The following is a 16,546-nucleotide window of genomic DNA, read 5'->3' as shown; positions in this document are numbered from 1 at the left end:
GCCTTAACCAAATGAACTTACACCTATCTAAAACTTACCACAAAACCTATTCATCCAATTAACCTATCTAATGTGTTTAAACATTACCAAACCATATCCTTCAATAGATCATTACTAAACCAACCAATTTACACATTTGAACTCACATATTCAAGTATAATTAACTAGTAATCAAAAGTTAAAATTCAACCAACAAAACATTATAGGTTACTTACTAAAAGTGCCAAAAGCTAACTTAGACAATAAGTCAACCATCCTAGGTACATTATAAGACTTTAAATATATATATATATAAACATACAAAATATAGTAATGGCTTTGTGCCAAGTTGGAGAGTTGGATGGTTGAACATGAAATTTCTTTAAACTTTTATTCGAGACCAGTACTTGAAAACAAATATGTCCGTGTACGCTGAGTAATGGTTACTCAGTGGTGCTAATATAACTCAAATTCAATTATAAACATAACAAAATTTTAATAACAAAAGTAACATAATAACTCAAGTTAACCAACTAATCATTTCACGTTAATATAAAAAATACGTATGTACCAATAGTGTATTTATCATTTCATATTATTCTCATAAATGCTTTACCCAACTTCTCGAAATAACTTCTGATGCACCCTCAAGGTATTTGCATCTAATTTAACATATCAAATTATGTCTCATGTTAACATCAATATCTCATTTTGATTCAATAGATATTCAATATATCATTTTTTACATTATAATCCCAATTAAGCAAATCAGACATAAGCATGAATACTCGGATCAATCCACCATCATACCAAATACTCACCGAAGTGCTAATCAAGCACAAGGACATTGATCCCACCAACCACGCCAGAATACGCTCGTACCTCCAGGGTATTTGAACTAGTGATACATTCTCAATCCCCAAGGTATTAGAGAACTTTCACAATATGTACGCGTATAGCGCTGAATCTTCCGCCTATCAATATGGACTCTATGGCATGCCAACTATATCTGTGGCTCTATCTGACAATATTAACAGACAAACATCGTCATTATTAATCGTATAATAGCATCAAGCATATATAATTATATTCACTCAACCAATTGATCACAAATCATCCAATCAAGTATATACGTACCTGTCGAACATATTCTTATTTATAGTTAACCATTCCCAAACATAAAATTGGTTCAAACATATATATTTAATTATTTAATGAGTTTGAGTTATGAGAGCACAAATCAAAATATCTATTCTTCAACAACTTTGGATTTCCCTTTGTCCTGGGATGGTCTTGCGTCATCTTTTCAAACACAAATCAACACATTATATACATGAATGCATTTTATTCAATTTAGTTATTATACACCCTAATATCTGAAATGCTCATTTCTCTCAATTTACCCATTCGAAATTAAATTCGACTTTATAAATATAGTACGGAGGCCTCCTATAATCATTATTTATTATCAAACCCCAAAGTTTTTATCTCTTATAATTTAATCCTTAGTAATACATAATTTATCAAATGATCTAAACTTAGTGTAACTTCCTATTTCATTTTTAACATGTTTTTCCATCACCTAGCTCAACATCATTCATGTAAGAACTAAAACTTTTAACCTAAAATTTCCTAAGATTTCCATCAATGAAACTTTACACCAAACCTCACTAATTCACCTAATTGAACCAATGGGTCCTCAAAATCTATCATGGGTCCTCAAAATCTATCATCTATGATCGAAATTCTATTAAAATTAAAAAGAAAAAACTTACAATTTTCTTTGATGGAGGTTTGACAATGGGAGAACTTGAGAGAAAATTTCCTCTCTCTTGTTTATTATTAAAAATTCATAAAATTATAAAACAATTTATTTTGTTTGGATTTGTAGATCAGTATCCCGATCAATTTTCAACTCAATTGATGGATGCAATCTTATCCTAAATTTTATTTAATATTTGAATCCCAACTCAAATCCCCGTATGAATTCCACTATCTTCCGAAATTTCAAATAATATTATGTTATACTAATCTAAGAAAAATAAACAAAATATATGTATGAACTCTTATGAACTTAAAAGAAATTATAATAAAAAAAATGTTCATAGAATTAAAATACATATGCTATAAAATTAAGAGTTAAAGTACAGATTTGCCTTCATATTACAGGTCAGCATTGAAATTTGCCACTATATTTTATTTTCATTAATGTTTATCATTATATTTTGAAAATATAAATAAATCTATCATTCAACTCTTTACATTTGTAAAGCATTGATTTTATTAAATATTGTCACTAATTTTAAAATTTTTAATTAAAATTTACTACTTAATATTAATTTTGATAACTTGTTTCAAATATTTTACTTTAATAATTAACAATAATGTAACATAGTAAAACTTAATAAATTAAATTAGAATTTCTATTCAATGAAATAAAAACTTGAAAAATAAAAATACATATATCATAACAAATTAATTTATTTTTTTTATAAAATAACCAGTTTTGTTTAATTTTAATAATATATTAATTAACTTATTATTGTTAAATATTAAACTATAAAAAATATTATTAAACTCTGTCTTCAATTTATTTTAAATTAAAATTTAATGGCAAAAATTAATCAAAAATTTAACTTTTGTGGCAAAATTCAACCAAACAGAAAGCAACAGAATTCAATATAGAACTATAGTGATAAATTTATTACCAATCATAATGGACTATAGTAACACAGTGACAAACTTGCATATTAACCCTAAAATTAACGTTAGTAAATATATTAAGGCAAGTTGAATTTTACCTACACCTGCCCAAAACACCTTACCCTATAGGGTCGGGACAGATCGGAACTCGACAAGTTCGGGGTCTTTTTTACCCTAATATCCTAACAAGTCTACCAGCTTTCACATTCAATATATGGAAAACGGCGTCATATTATTCCGCGGTCGACCTGAGTATTGATGCTGTGACTGAAGATTCAATCCTTTACCAGTAATGCTATATATGATGATATTTTAGGCTCTAATCAAGAGCTCATATACATTACTGTTATTATCCCCACTAACACGCTTTAACATTTCGAAGCTTCTACGACTTCCTAAGAAATCGATTCGTTTGAAAATCATGTTTCCACCGCATTCAACTGTCTCTTTGCTAGAGTACAATGCTCGAAGCCGGTCAGCATGCCTCGAGTCCGTGTGGATAGCAGCTTCTATTTCATGACTCGACATGTTCTCCTACAAAACAGCAGCAATGCAAGCAAAGAATTCAATCCATATGTCATGTTTGAACATGTTGCATTAACATCGATAACTCTAGTACCTGATAAAAGGAATAGATATAATCCAAAATCTGCAGACACGTAAAGCCGTTATTGCTGAAATATGTTCGTGAAGAAGGACCCATCTCGGAAAACCGGTCAACTGGGAATAGTATGGTTAGAAAGTGGTTTTTGAATATCAACTCGTTTCTCTCACTGCAGACAAGTTGTGGAGCAGATAAATTGTAAGACAATGGCTAATTAAATTAAAACATGAAAACGAACAAAAATAGATGAGGCATCTATATAGCAGAAAGAACGAAGACCTTTCTGTAAGAGACCGGGTGGAGTTCGTAAATGAGGCCCTGGAATCCTGTCCATCACCATTTGCATCAAAGAATATGGATTGGTGCTCATTAACATCTTCAACACTACAAGAGTCGGTGAAAACTGAAGCAGTTGAAGTTGGCTCAGATATCGTCCAGCAAATTGAATCGAGAAGACTGCTCGGACTTATTGGACGAATTGGGGTTTGGCAAGTCTGAAAAGGAAACAAATGTTCAAGGAAATGCAATAATAATAAATTATAATCATTCCACTAAAGTAATCTTTAAAGAGAAATAACCGCATTAAGGTGAACACACACGATGGTGTTCGCACACATGCCTACGATGACATGGTAATAGTAAGCCTGATTTTTACAACTTGCGTTGCATGCATGCATGCAGTAGGATAAGGACCCCTCCATAGCTTACATGATATAATATGAAATATAGGAACCATCGATTGTCAAAAAGGGATAAGTTAATCGTAATCCATTTTGAGCCAGCCTGTTACTACCTTCTAGTTTGCCTCCACCTACTTAGAAGTCAATCGATCTGATAGCTAATATCATGTCGGGAGGGTGCTTTCTAATATGCATTTTGGTGAATAAGAAACCATGGTGTGGTCAACTCTCGAACCGTTCAATGTCTACCACCCAAATCCCAAGGTTCATCCAGTTAATTTCTTCCATGCAACAAATCTTACAATTAAGATGACTTACCATAGTCTCTTGGGTTTATATATACATATAATTCAAATATTAACTTTAACTAGAAAAACAGTGGTATCTAACACCCAAGTCAAATCACCGCAGTTCTTTCATCACAATTTAAGCCCACAGTATTACAAAATCCAAGGGCATACGCATGATTAATCACTTACCTGCATTCGACGACCACGACGATTTCTAACCCCGGTTTTGGCTGAATGAACAATCTGTTGCCTTTCTTCATAACTAGCATTGCTTCTGAAGCTCGGAGTATCTTGAGAGAAGTTACCCGCATTGTTTACCTATTAAAACTTGACATTAGCATATCTGTTCCGAGAAGCTCAAAAGGAGATCAACAGATAAGCATAACCCAACCAGAACCTAGTTAGCAGAAACCGGTGACTAGACACAGAGACACAGAATTTGAAAGGTCAACACTCAATTGCTTAAGAAAAACTTCAGTTTCTGAACCAGTGCAAGCATTAGCTTAAGAATCGGAGAAGTAATCTATATACATCATCAATTATTGCTAAATTATATTTGACGATTCATCTATACAAAACTGTTTCTAATGATTGGATCCATTCCCATTTTTCATATCTAATTATTCATCACAGGAAAGGAATAATAACATGGAGGCTTGATATCATAGAAGCAAAAGATGTGAAATCTATATCCTTAAATGAGTTTTCAAGTGCCAATATCATAAGAATCAAAATATTCATCAGTACCTCTCCTTCAATGCCATTCTGAGAATTTTCAAGCACTGTTCCAATCTGCCGAGCCAAATCAGCAGACATGTGAACAAGTCTCTGCAGATACCTATCCTTAGCTGTTTTTAGGATCCACAACGGCTGAGACATTAAATGTCAAGTCAGTTTAAGTATAATGAAGCATTGATTATTCTTATAAGTTGTTATGTATATTGCCAGTGATGACATCATGGGAAAACTGGGGCAAAATAATGATGACATTAGAATCAAACTCATTATGATGATGATGCACAAAATGAACTGTTTGCATGATGCAATGCAGAAGCACTCACCGTTACAATGTTGTTAGAGTGGCCGACATACCGATGGACAGAATTTCCTTCACACACTACATAACTAGCATTACAACCAACAAACCATCGATCTACAACCAGGGCACCTTCTTTAGATGCTGCCTCGAGAACCTATCAACATGTTAAATGTCTTGAGGAATTGCTAAAAGCAACATACAAGTCCAAACGTAACTAAAATAGAGAGTAATTTACTAGCGATGCATTGACATATAGAAGATGCAATGTATTCAAAACCGGCATTTCAAAGAGGAAAAATTAATTTTAATCAGGATATTTAAATGTTACCTTATTCCGTAGCTCATCTGAAATATCGGAATCTATATACAAGGTATGACCAGACAGCATTGAACTCAAACTATTTTTCGGGTCACTTCTAGAATATCTTACATGTGGTTTTTCAACCATGTCAATTTTCTTGGTATCATGAAAACTGGCAGGAAGACATGAACTTTCTGAAGCAGTAGACACGAGCCGCTTCAACTCATCTACTCGTGAGCCGTTTTCACCAACACCCTTCACGGTGTAGAGTGATTCACTTAACCTAACTGAAATAAATGGAAAAAAAATGAATTTGATGAAATAAAATAAAATAAAATAAAAAGGCACTCAAACGGCCTTCACTTCCGGAAAGAACTCAACTTCCACTTCCTGTAAAACTTAGGTGTAGGTAGACAAAGAACTGCACCCTAGAATCAAAATAATAAAATTCAATGATAGAATTTGAAATTAAAATAAAAAAAGGCATTTGGAGATTGCAATTAAGAGTTCAAAAACAGCCACTAAACAATAGCCAGACGATTCATAAATGACCATATCAGTAAAACATATATATAAGCTGCAATTTAGTTCAGTAGCTGGTAGCATAAGGTATCATCCTATTCAGTTTTCTAACTCTTATGTCTTATCTAAATTCTGAAACATATTTCTTGTAACAGTTTGAAAAGAGCATATCCCTAAATAGAAAACATATCATGACAGCAACGTATACCATTCCTCTTGACACTATCCACAAACCATCCAAGTGTAACGATGAACAGGCCATTTCTTGATCCATGTTTTAGAGCATGCTCAAACTTACGTCCGCTTATGCTGTATCCAAGATTAAGGTCAACAGAACTATGGTACCAGTAGAAATAATACATAGACTGAGTGATAGGAAATGTAATCATCATCATCATGACATCCATCTGGAAATTACAATAGTATCATAAAATTTTAACCATATTGGTACCCTTTTCTTCAAGTAAATTCCACCTTTGAGTATCGCATTTCAACAAAAACCCAATGTAGGTCATTAAAATTTAATTTATATTCATAAGATTAATGTATTTTGTTAACAATACCAAATCTAATCACATTAACAGTTTTTATCCAAAAAAAAAAATTAATGACAAAGATGCATGGATGTCATGTAAACTACTCCGTCCACTACAGTATCAGCAATTTAGAGATGCATGTATAAAGATTTAAAATCCAATTCTAGCAAAATGAAAGAAATAGACACAGTAATATATATACATATATACTGGGGATTGACTCCTTCAGGAGAAATCTTCAAAGTGTCGTCCACCAAACAGTGGACAGATCCCCCAAGAACCGAAGGTATTGTCCCAGTAAGGGTTTTGTCTCCGGTACACTGCCAAGAGCTAGCATGCCGTGAGCTATCCCCATGCTCAAGTAACTTCATAATTATTCACCCGTACTATACTGACACCTATCCCTTGAGCTTTGCAAGTCCACCAATCGAGGCACGGGCTTTGTGAACCAAGCCCTTCAGGGAGCCACTTACAGCACGCCGACTCTCAGAAGAGTACAAGAGATAAAACCCCCACCGGGAGACAATACTTCAGTTGTTGGGCGACTGATCAACTACTCGGCCGACGGCACCTTCTAAAACTTATTATTTAAACACATACATATAACTTTTCAACCACATACATACATATAACTTTTCAACCACATTCAGAAAACTATAGTTCTTTAGCCAAGTTTCAAAAGGTGCCAAAATTTAAAGTAATTTTCAAAAAGGCAATGATAATGAGAAAGGATATCTGAACCACCAGATGGGTACATTGAGGATGCAAGCTTGGACTATATTGACCACCTAATCTCTCAGTTGCTTCCATAACTTGTTTCCTTGCTTCTGAAAAAAAAAACCAACAATAACAAACATTAATTTCTTTTTAAAAAAAATAAAATTCTCAACACATGCAGAATTCAATCAAACTTCAAGTACCCAAATTCAAAATCATACGAGTTTAACAAAATTACCCAACCTTTAGATAAGCCAGTAACACAAATGACCAAACCAGAAAACGGACCGGTGGATCGAACCGTAACCGGTTCAGAGCCCAGTGAAGAAGCAACAGGGGAAAGGGGCATTGGTTCAAACGAAGGTGAGGACCCAATAAACAGCTTTGAACAACCTTTTCTGTTCACCACTTCCACCCTATTGTTGTTGAGACCACCCATGTTTTTCTTTCACTCATCTCGTATTTTCAGGCTCAGATTCAAACGTTATTTAAAAATATAAACAGAAAAAACCCAAAATAAGTGAATGAATTTTAAATGAACCCAAAGAAAGAAAACTTGAAATGATGAAGTCAAAAGAATCTGGAATGAGAAAAAAGAGGAATCAAATAAAAAAGGGTAGAGGAGAGTGTGGAGGGAAATGGGATTTTTAGAGATTGGAGCCAAAATGAGTATTTTTATTAATTACTACTATTTTAATGTTAACTTAATGAAAAAAAAAGGTATGGAAAAAGAAAAGTGAATTGTTTTTGAAGGAAATTCGGTGTCTTTGTGCCCTGCTATAGAGTCACAGAGTACAGAGAGAAACTTTGGGTGGATTTTTTTTTTTTTTTGATGGAGTGTTCTTTTGAACGCTCCATTTTAAAATTTGCAGAGCAGAAAAAAGCAGCCATTTTTTGTCTATTTCTACTCCCAGTCCTTATATAATTCTTACATTTTAAATTTAGTCTTTTTCTTATTAATTTTAAGCATTGAATTCCTTTATTCTTTTGAGGTCCAAGTAATAACACCAAAAAAGTCTTTCCAAAGGCCTTAGCCTCCAAAAAATGAATTATGCAATATTTTAATAATAAAAAATTTGTCCACGTGATCAATATTACACACATGAACTACCTAAATAGGAAAAAATAAAAATGAATTTAAGATTGTAAGGTTTTGATTTTGGAAACGGGATGTAAGATTCTGTAACATTATTTCAGAAGATAAGAGAAAATTGTTACCTTTATTTTGCTTACACGTTTCAAATTAACCATTGAGTTTTTTTTTTAAATTGACTCATAATCTATTTTAATTACTCCTTGATGGTAAAATCAATTCAACATCAATTATTAAATAGAAAGAGTTAAAAAAGTAAATTCCTAAAAGTAAAAATAGAACGATTTAAGAAAATAGGGACTAAAAACAGAATTCGTCCTTTTTTTTCTTTAAATCTCTAGTGCTTTCGAAAGTTGGATCCATATTTCCTTCTCCAGAATGGGCTTGTTATTTCATTGAATTTACTAATGTACCATACCCAACCAAACCAAGGCTTAGGGGGGTTCCACTTCCTCCCATCTATAGCATTTGTTATTGTTGTGATGGTGAGTGGTGAACTTACTGAGTTTGTGAATATCATTATCACATTAATTTCAGCATGCCTGTTCTTTTCACATGCAAATTTCCCTTCAAATATTGATTATTAAACGAGACAGATTTCTGGCCACAGTTTAGATTAGGGTTGTTCATTGTTAACACTTTTTAAAATTTTGATTATTAGTTAATTCGTAATTTTTTTTTTGGTATTATTGATATCTGTTTTATGGTTCATGTTCGAAGTTCATGATTGTTCATCTCAACAATATCGTTTCAAATGTTCGAACTTGCCTCTATTTTTTAGAGTACGATGTGTCTTATCACTATACCTAACACTTATCAGTAAAATTAATCAATTTAATAAAATTAATCGAAATTTGATATTTAAATATTTACTTGATTTATTGGATATACCTAATCGAAAATTTCAAAATATTAAGGGTCAAATTTGAATAGATAATTTCATATACCCTATCAAAATATCAAAAGAAACCAAAATCTAAAAGTAAAACATAACAAATATATTAGTAACTATCAGATATCAAATTTTAAATAAAATTAAATCTCACTACTCTCACAAAAATTAGGTACAAATTAGGCCCTCGATTTTTGAAAATATCTTAAATTTTAACTAGACCGTCAATTTTCCAAAAGAAATTCACTAAACTCTAAAAAATTTAAAATTTTTATTTAAGTCCTCCAAAACTTAATCCAAAATCATATTTTTCTGCATTTATTGCAAGAGAAGCAGGAACTAGGGACACCTGTTTGTCTCTTCTTCTTCATCTTGTATACATGCATGATTGCTTGTCTTTGCTTTTGCAATATTGGGTTTTGGGTTTACGTAATGTGAAAGTAACAAAACGGGGGGAGGGGGTCATTTGGAGCTTCTATTTGTTCACAGTTATAAGTCATTTTCCAAGGTCAAAAGTATTATTAAATCTGGGTTATATAAAATAAGAAGCATGCACCAAGCAACTACATCATCTACCAATAATTATATATATTTTAGCATTGTTGACTCTGTTTTCTGTAAAATTATACTTGTATTTGATACACCTATGCTCATAGATTGTTTATGTAGTTTAAAAAATTCTTTTATACTAAGAACATCATAACATACACATAATAGTTAAATTATGTACCTATTAAGAATCGTATCCATCACTATGTCTTATTTTGATAATAAATCGGAACTTTTAATTTTAATGAAAATTATAACTCCTACCCCATTTCACTTGTATAGGCAAAATTAATATATATTAACCCGTATAAGTTAAAAATTCACAACATCAAATTCGAATGATTACAAGAGGAGTTCCAACTAGATCTATTTATAGGTTGGAAAAAACCTAATTCTAATCAAAGTCAAGTATATTATGCTAATAAATGTTAAATATATTATTCTCATAAATACTAAATATTCTAGAAAGAAGATATATTTTGTTTAACTTGACTTGCAAGCAATCTCTTAGAATTTGGGTCACACAACTCTAACACATTTTATCAACCGTTTAACCCTCTTATAAAGTCTAAAAAATACATATTATATTTATATTTTTTATAATACTTAAACCCAAATCCATGCTCAAACTCAAACCAAAAATAAACCCAAAATACTAAAAATTTAAACCTATCAATTATACAAACTAAAATTTAAACCCTGCTCTCATATTTATATAGCTTTTGTTAATCGAATTTGCCTTTATTGTAATTAGTAGTGTTTTTAATTTAATTTAATTTAATTTTATATAATCTTTAAAAAATACATAAATTTTCGGTTAAATTGATTCTTCGTCTAAATCAATGCAGGAAAGTCCACTCGGTGTAACTAGTTTAATTTCAAATTTAAAAATAAAAATAAAAATCGATAAAATTAATTTTTTATTTTTTAAATTTAATCAACCGATTACTTATATCAGACCAGACCACCCAGAAAATGCTGAAGCTGTCCAATTATTTAGTGCTTATGGAGTGATGTGGGCCAATGAACATAACTCGTGTCATATCTTCTTGTTTGAAGCTATATATCTCTCCAAACAAATAAAATATTTAGAGAAAAATAAAAAAAATTTACATATTTTCAACACTTTCAGGATTAAGCAAAACTTGATTTAATTAAAAATTGAATTTAATTGAATTATTTGATCTTTATGAATGACTCAAATAATAAACAAGTGTAAAATATCTTTTAAGTTTCTGACAATTTCAAAAAAAGAAGAAGTTTTAATTAAGTTAGAATGATGAAATAGAATTCCCCAACTCAATTAATACGAAGTTTTTTCATTTTATTCGGTTCAATTCGATACAAGTAGAGACTAACTGGGACTAAGAAACCTCTTTAATAAAGGAAAAATAATATTTTTGTGCCCCTCCAAAAATTTCAAACAATCAATTTAAAGTTTCTTTAGCTTTTAATTAAATGAAAAAAAAATATCTATTTTAAAATTTTTAAAATTTAATAATTAAATTTAAGTTATATAAAATCTTAATTTTAATTCTAAAATTTTATAATTTTATCTCTAACCCCTTAAATAAAATTCTTAACTTTACCCCTATCCAATTATGTAGCCTTAATGTATGACGTTTGTGGCGAACTAGACCCCCGATATATTATGAAGGTTGTGTTGTTTAAGATAAGTCAAACGCCCAAGCATTTCGAGAGATCATCAAGTTAGTGGAAGGTTAAAAAAGACAAAGAAGGTGTCAATGGAGCTGTCATTTTCCGGTGAAATAAAAGAAACCTTCCCTGGCTGTGGTTGAATCTTTTGTTATAATCTCCTCTTTTTTATGTAGACTTTTAAATTTTAATACTACTTGTAGATTAGATAATAGTATGAATTTGATCTGTCTATGCTAGTGACCAAATGCCTACTACAGGTTGGTTCAAGGGCTGAGGAGATTCCACGTTTAGAATATTATTAGCAAGTTGAGTGATTAAGAGAGTCAGTTGACAAAGCTGGTTAAGTACTAAAGGAGGGGCTGGTTGAGATCTGAGCTCTGTTTCCACAAGTGTAAGCTGAGAAAGATATCACCCTTCTTGTAACTTTTGCAGTGCTCTGAAAATGTTTAACACGTCAAACTTACATATGGAAAACGTATTTTACATCCATTTTTGCTATTAAACACGGGCATAGCTGACAAAATAACCAAATAACGGTATGCGGTGTGCCACGTGTATCTCAGACTGACATACAAGGACCAGTTTTAAATAGTAGGAATTGATGAAATTTTTAACAAAAGTATCAATTTGTTCTTTGATGTAATGTATAATGATTAATTTGTCCATTTTTTAGTAGAAGGGGTAAAATTTAATCTAACTCTTAATACAAAAACCTCCATAATATTTTTACCGTGAAAAATCATATAATTTTGAGAAAAAGTAGATGAAAATGTTATAATCATTAGTATTTTATATGTATAACGTGGACGAAGACCTCCATCAACTGAGTTAAGGCCACGTTATTAATATTTATATGTTAATGTTTCGTGGCAATTAGCTTCATGGAGACATTAAGAGCAAACATGTGTTTATAGTATCAATGCTCATTAAGCTTTGATGTGACAATAATTAAAGTTTTTTATTGGCATCTCAAAAATCAAAAATCAAAAATTAAAATTTGTTGTTGTTATCTTTTCTCTCAATTTATAATATGTACTAAAGAAACAGTTACAATTCATGTTTGTTATCTCTTCAATAAACTTGGAAATAACAAAATCAAGATAATCATGACAAGAATGGCATAATGTTATGTATAATTAAGAATCAACTTTGTAATGACAACCATGCCTCTTGCTCACTCCATTAACCCAACTTTGAGAAATAACTCCTTGATATAAGTTTCAGTGTTCCAACCTTCATGCAATTAAAACCCAAAATTAACTACGAACACAAATGCAATGGGTAAGTAAAGCCCAAACCCCTTCATATTAATCCAAAGAGTTAAAGCATCAATCGTCTTGAGACATACCTATAGGTTAAAGTATTTAAGAAGTCCCTGTATTATAGGGGCTAGATCAAATTAATCCCTTTATTTTTTTTCAATTGCAGTTCAATTTCAAATAAAATATTTAATTTACAGAACCATAAAAACTTTAAAAATATTAACTCTAAATAGTAAATGTTAATTCTATTTTAATTTAAACTTATTGGTTCTAGTTAATAATATAAAGACTAAATTGATCTATTTAATAATAAAGAAATTAATATAATCAAGTCTCTATAAAAAACCTCTAAACTAAATTCACCTGTAGCTATAACATAGTCCCAAGTGATAATATGGCTCCAAGGAAGCCAAGGAGCAGTAGAGAGAAAACACTCTGTTTCATTGACAGAGCAAAAGTAATGGCAAATAATTACGGCCACCATAATTTTGTTAATAGTGTCCACAATGAACAAAATTTATATATGAACAAATCATTCTGCCAAATAAGCTACTCACTTTTAAGTTGAATGCCTTTTTTTTTTTTAAGAGTTACAGATTATAATTAAACGAAAAATTGAAATAAGATACATCGGTAATAATCATTATATTCATACGGTACTAAACAACTAATTAAATTTAAATTTACAAACCAAAACATTTCTAGATAAATAAAGAAAGGGTAAACTATCAAAATAGTCACTTTTGTTTGTCTTAGGTTACATTTTAGTCACTTATGTTTGAAATGTTACGTTTTAGTCACTTACGTTATCGTATTGTAACATTTTAGTCACTGAGTCGTTAATTGTCGACAATGGTGTAACGGTAAGTTGATGTGGCACGTTAAATCATCATTTCAAATGAAAATTTTAGGTTAAATTCTACAATTGGTCCCTATATTTTTTCATTTTCAACAATTTAAAAATTTTCTTTTATGTTCTTCTATTTTTTTTTCCATTCTCTTATGCTTCTCCCTCTATTTTCCTCCCTTCTTCATTTCTTTTAACATAGTTTTTATATGCTTTCCATTTGTAACTAGTCCACAAGCTCGCCTCACTCGAAAAAAATTAAATTGTTCAAAAAAATAAAACATAGAAAAACTACGTTGAAAGAAATGGAGAAGGGAGGAAAACAAAGGGAGAAGCATAAGAGAATGGAAAAGAAAGAAAGTTAAAAAAACATAAAAGAAAAAAATTAAATTGCTCCAAACGAAAAAATATGGGGACCGATTGTATAAATTAACCTAGAATTTTTGTTTGAAATGATGATTTAACGTGCCACATCAATTTACTGTTACACCGTTAACAGAAACTAACGGCTCAGTGACTAAAATGTTACAACGTGATAACATAAGTGACTAAAACGTAACATTTCAAACATAAGTGACTAAAATGTAACCTGAGCCAAACAAAAATGACTATTTTGGTAGTTTACCCATAAATAAATCAAAATAAATCAAAATCACAATTTTAAGCCAAAATCTCATTGAGAAGTTGAATGCAAGCCATAGTAACAATTTTAGATTGCTGCAAAATTATTTAACAACAACAAATTTGAATAAATTCTAAATCTCATAAACTATATATACTTTACCTTGAAGATTAACAAACTGATGAAACGCCATGTGAAAACCTACCTCAACTCCTTTCAAAGCTACTATAAGCCTACAACCAGAATTAAAAACAATTACAACAAGAATATTACTGATAAATAATATAGAAATAAATACGATTTTCGAAATAATCGGAGACCTCCGAATATTTGAGCTTCGCGGCGAAGATCAGTAGAAACGTAGTGAGCACGACCGGACCTTAAACCTTCGCCGAGGACTCGGTTCTCCTCGTAGGATTCGAGATCAATGCTATAAATCAAATCAGCGATTCGAACAACAACCAAATGACGGCCGGCGCCGAAGCCTTTACCGCCCGTTACAACGCACCATTTCTCCTCTCCCGACGTTTTACCTAATCGCCGGCAACAACGACATAAAACGAATCGGAGACGAGCTAAGAAAAGAACAAGACTAGGAAGGATCGCGGAATCGGAGTTGATGAGAGTGAAGCTTAAGGGAATCTTTTAATGGTAAACTATTTTGTCTTTTATTTTACGAAGGAAAAGAGATTCAAAACTGGAGTGTTTTAATTGGAAAAATTTTAATTTTGATCCCTCTAGTTTTTATACTTCATCTTTTTCCTTTTATAACATTATTAGTTAATCTAATTAAAAATTTCAATTAAAATGCATACATAATTAAAAAATTTATTTTTAACGCATACAAAAAATCAGCATTATGAATTTAGAGAAAATAATCATCTTATTATTGATTATTTGAACTAACTAGTGAGACTATAAAATAGATGACGAACATATTAAATTAAATTATAAAGGTCTAAGAGAGACCAAAATCACAATTTAACCAATTATGAAGATGTCACGTATGATGCAACAAACGCTGACGATTGGTTTTCAACGTGAGCAATGATTATGTGCTTTGACTTCAAAATATTAATTTTTATTTTGCAACCTTATTAATTGCTACAATTTTTGTATGATTCGACGCGTGACTCGCGAGTGAGGTCAGTTCAGGTGGCGGTGTCCTTTTTCTCCTTTTGCTTTTTTTTTCACTTACCCTCCTATTCGCAAATTCCTTCCAATTTTTTCGATATTTTCATGATTAGATGAGTGATTAAATAGATTAAATTATAAATATTTTATTTCATCAGTTTATTTATTTAAAGTAAATAAAATTATTAAAAATTAAAAAAAATCAATTTTAACCATCTTGTATCAATTTATAAATTAATTGTTTTTTTTCTCTTTTTAAATCAATATTTCAATAAAATTTCTGTATAAGATTTGATTCACGATTGTGGCACGTTCTTCATCTTCTACTACTACAGGATAATCGTTGATTTTTATTTTTTAAAAGGAAAAAGAAGAGGTTTGCGGTTACTAATTTTATTAGGGTTTGACTTTTGTTTATATTGGCCTTTTTGGGTTGGTCCCACATAAGTAGTGGGGCACTTAAAAGACTATTAGATTTTCACATTAGTTAATTAATTTATTTATTTTTAAAATTTCTAAATAATTTATTTAATTTGTATAGAATGAACTAAAAATCGATTCAATCACAAATTTAATTTCCGAATCAAGGAAATGAATAATATATAAATTTTAAAAAAGGGCTTCTTTTCATTTATTACATAAGGTTAAGAAAAAATAATTATTAGAAGTAAATATTTGATAATTTTTGTTCAATTTATATTACTAGGTTTTGTGTTATTATTTTTTCATGATACATTGCAAGTTTTATAAAAAAAATGAGCTAACAAATATATCAATACGTCGTAACTCCGAAATTTCCAAAATTTTAATTTAGAAAATTCAATCAAAACTCTTAAGAAGTTATATTTAAGAATTATATTTTGAATTTTTATAAATTTATTTATGGTAAATACTTTATGAACTTTTATCCTATCCCGTTGACAAAAAATATTATTATTGTTTTTATAAAATATTTAAATGCTAAAGTGGAAATAGAATTCTACCCCTGATTTTTTTCTTGAAAAATAAAAATAAATTATTATTTAATAAATACATCACCATCACGAAATTTTCAGTTTTTTTGTTTTTAGTTTTAAAATATCAATTGTTTAAAACATTATCGTACAATTACACTTGA

At 30.5% G+C, this 16,546-nt stretch overlaps 1 protein-coding gene across 2 annotated transcripts; it reads right to left on the bottom strand.

Moving 5' to 3' along the window:
- Positions 1-2,654: 2,654 nt before the first annotated feature.
- On the bottom strand, positions 2,655-8,215 carry LOC107929943 (uncharacterized). Of its 2 annotated transcripts, none has more exons than XM_016861493.2 (10): positions 7,660-8,215; positions 7,390-7,481; positions 6,327-6,429; positions 5,624-5,883; positions 5,318-5,449; positions 5,004-5,126; positions 4,446-4,574; positions 3,566-3,780; positions 3,302-3,455; positions 2,655-3,216 (listed from the first exon to the last, which is right to left on the bottom strand). In XM_016861493.2, exons 1-10 carry the CDS (start codon positions 7,808-7,810, stop codon positions 2,995-2,997), a joined length of 1,581 nt encoding a protein of 526 aa, XP_016716982.2. In that variant the 5' UTR covers positions 7,811-8,215; the 3' UTR covers positions 2,655-2,994. The 2 variants fall into 2 exon arrangements, with proteins under 2 accessions (XP_016716982.2, XP_016716980.2); XM_016861491.2 differs by having other exon boundaries at positions 7,615-8,214.
- Between the last annotated feature and the right edge of the window lie 8,331 nt (positions 8,216-16,546).

This window comes from Gossypium hirsutum, chromosome D07 (genome assembly GCF_007990345.1).
Source record: "Gossypium hirsutum isolate 1008001.06 chromosome D07, Gossypium_hirsutum_v2.1, whole genome shotgun sequence".
Classification (NCBI taxonomy): domain Eukaryota; kingdom Viridiplantae; phylum Streptophyta; class Magnoliopsida; order Malvales; family Malvaceae; genus Gossypium; species Gossypium hirsutum.
The sequence above is the reverse complement of the archived record's forward strand: the minus strand, read 5'-3'. Positions and strand labels throughout refer to the sequence as shown.

Excerpts from the sequence above, each read along its gene's own strand:
- LOC107929943 (XM_016861491.2), bottom strand. The coding sequence starts at position 7,810 with ATGGGTGGTCTCAACAACAATAGGGTGGAAGTGGTGAACAGAAAAGGT. Across the intron at positions 7,482-7,614 it reads TGTTACTGGCTTATCTAAAG|AAGCAAGGAAACAAGTTATG; the intron begins GTTGGGTAATTT and ends TTTTTTTTTCAG. Across the intron at positions 5,884-6,326 it reads GGATAGTGTCAAGAGGAATG|TTAGGTTAAGTGAATCACTC; the intron begins GTATACGTTGCT and ends CATTTATTTCAG.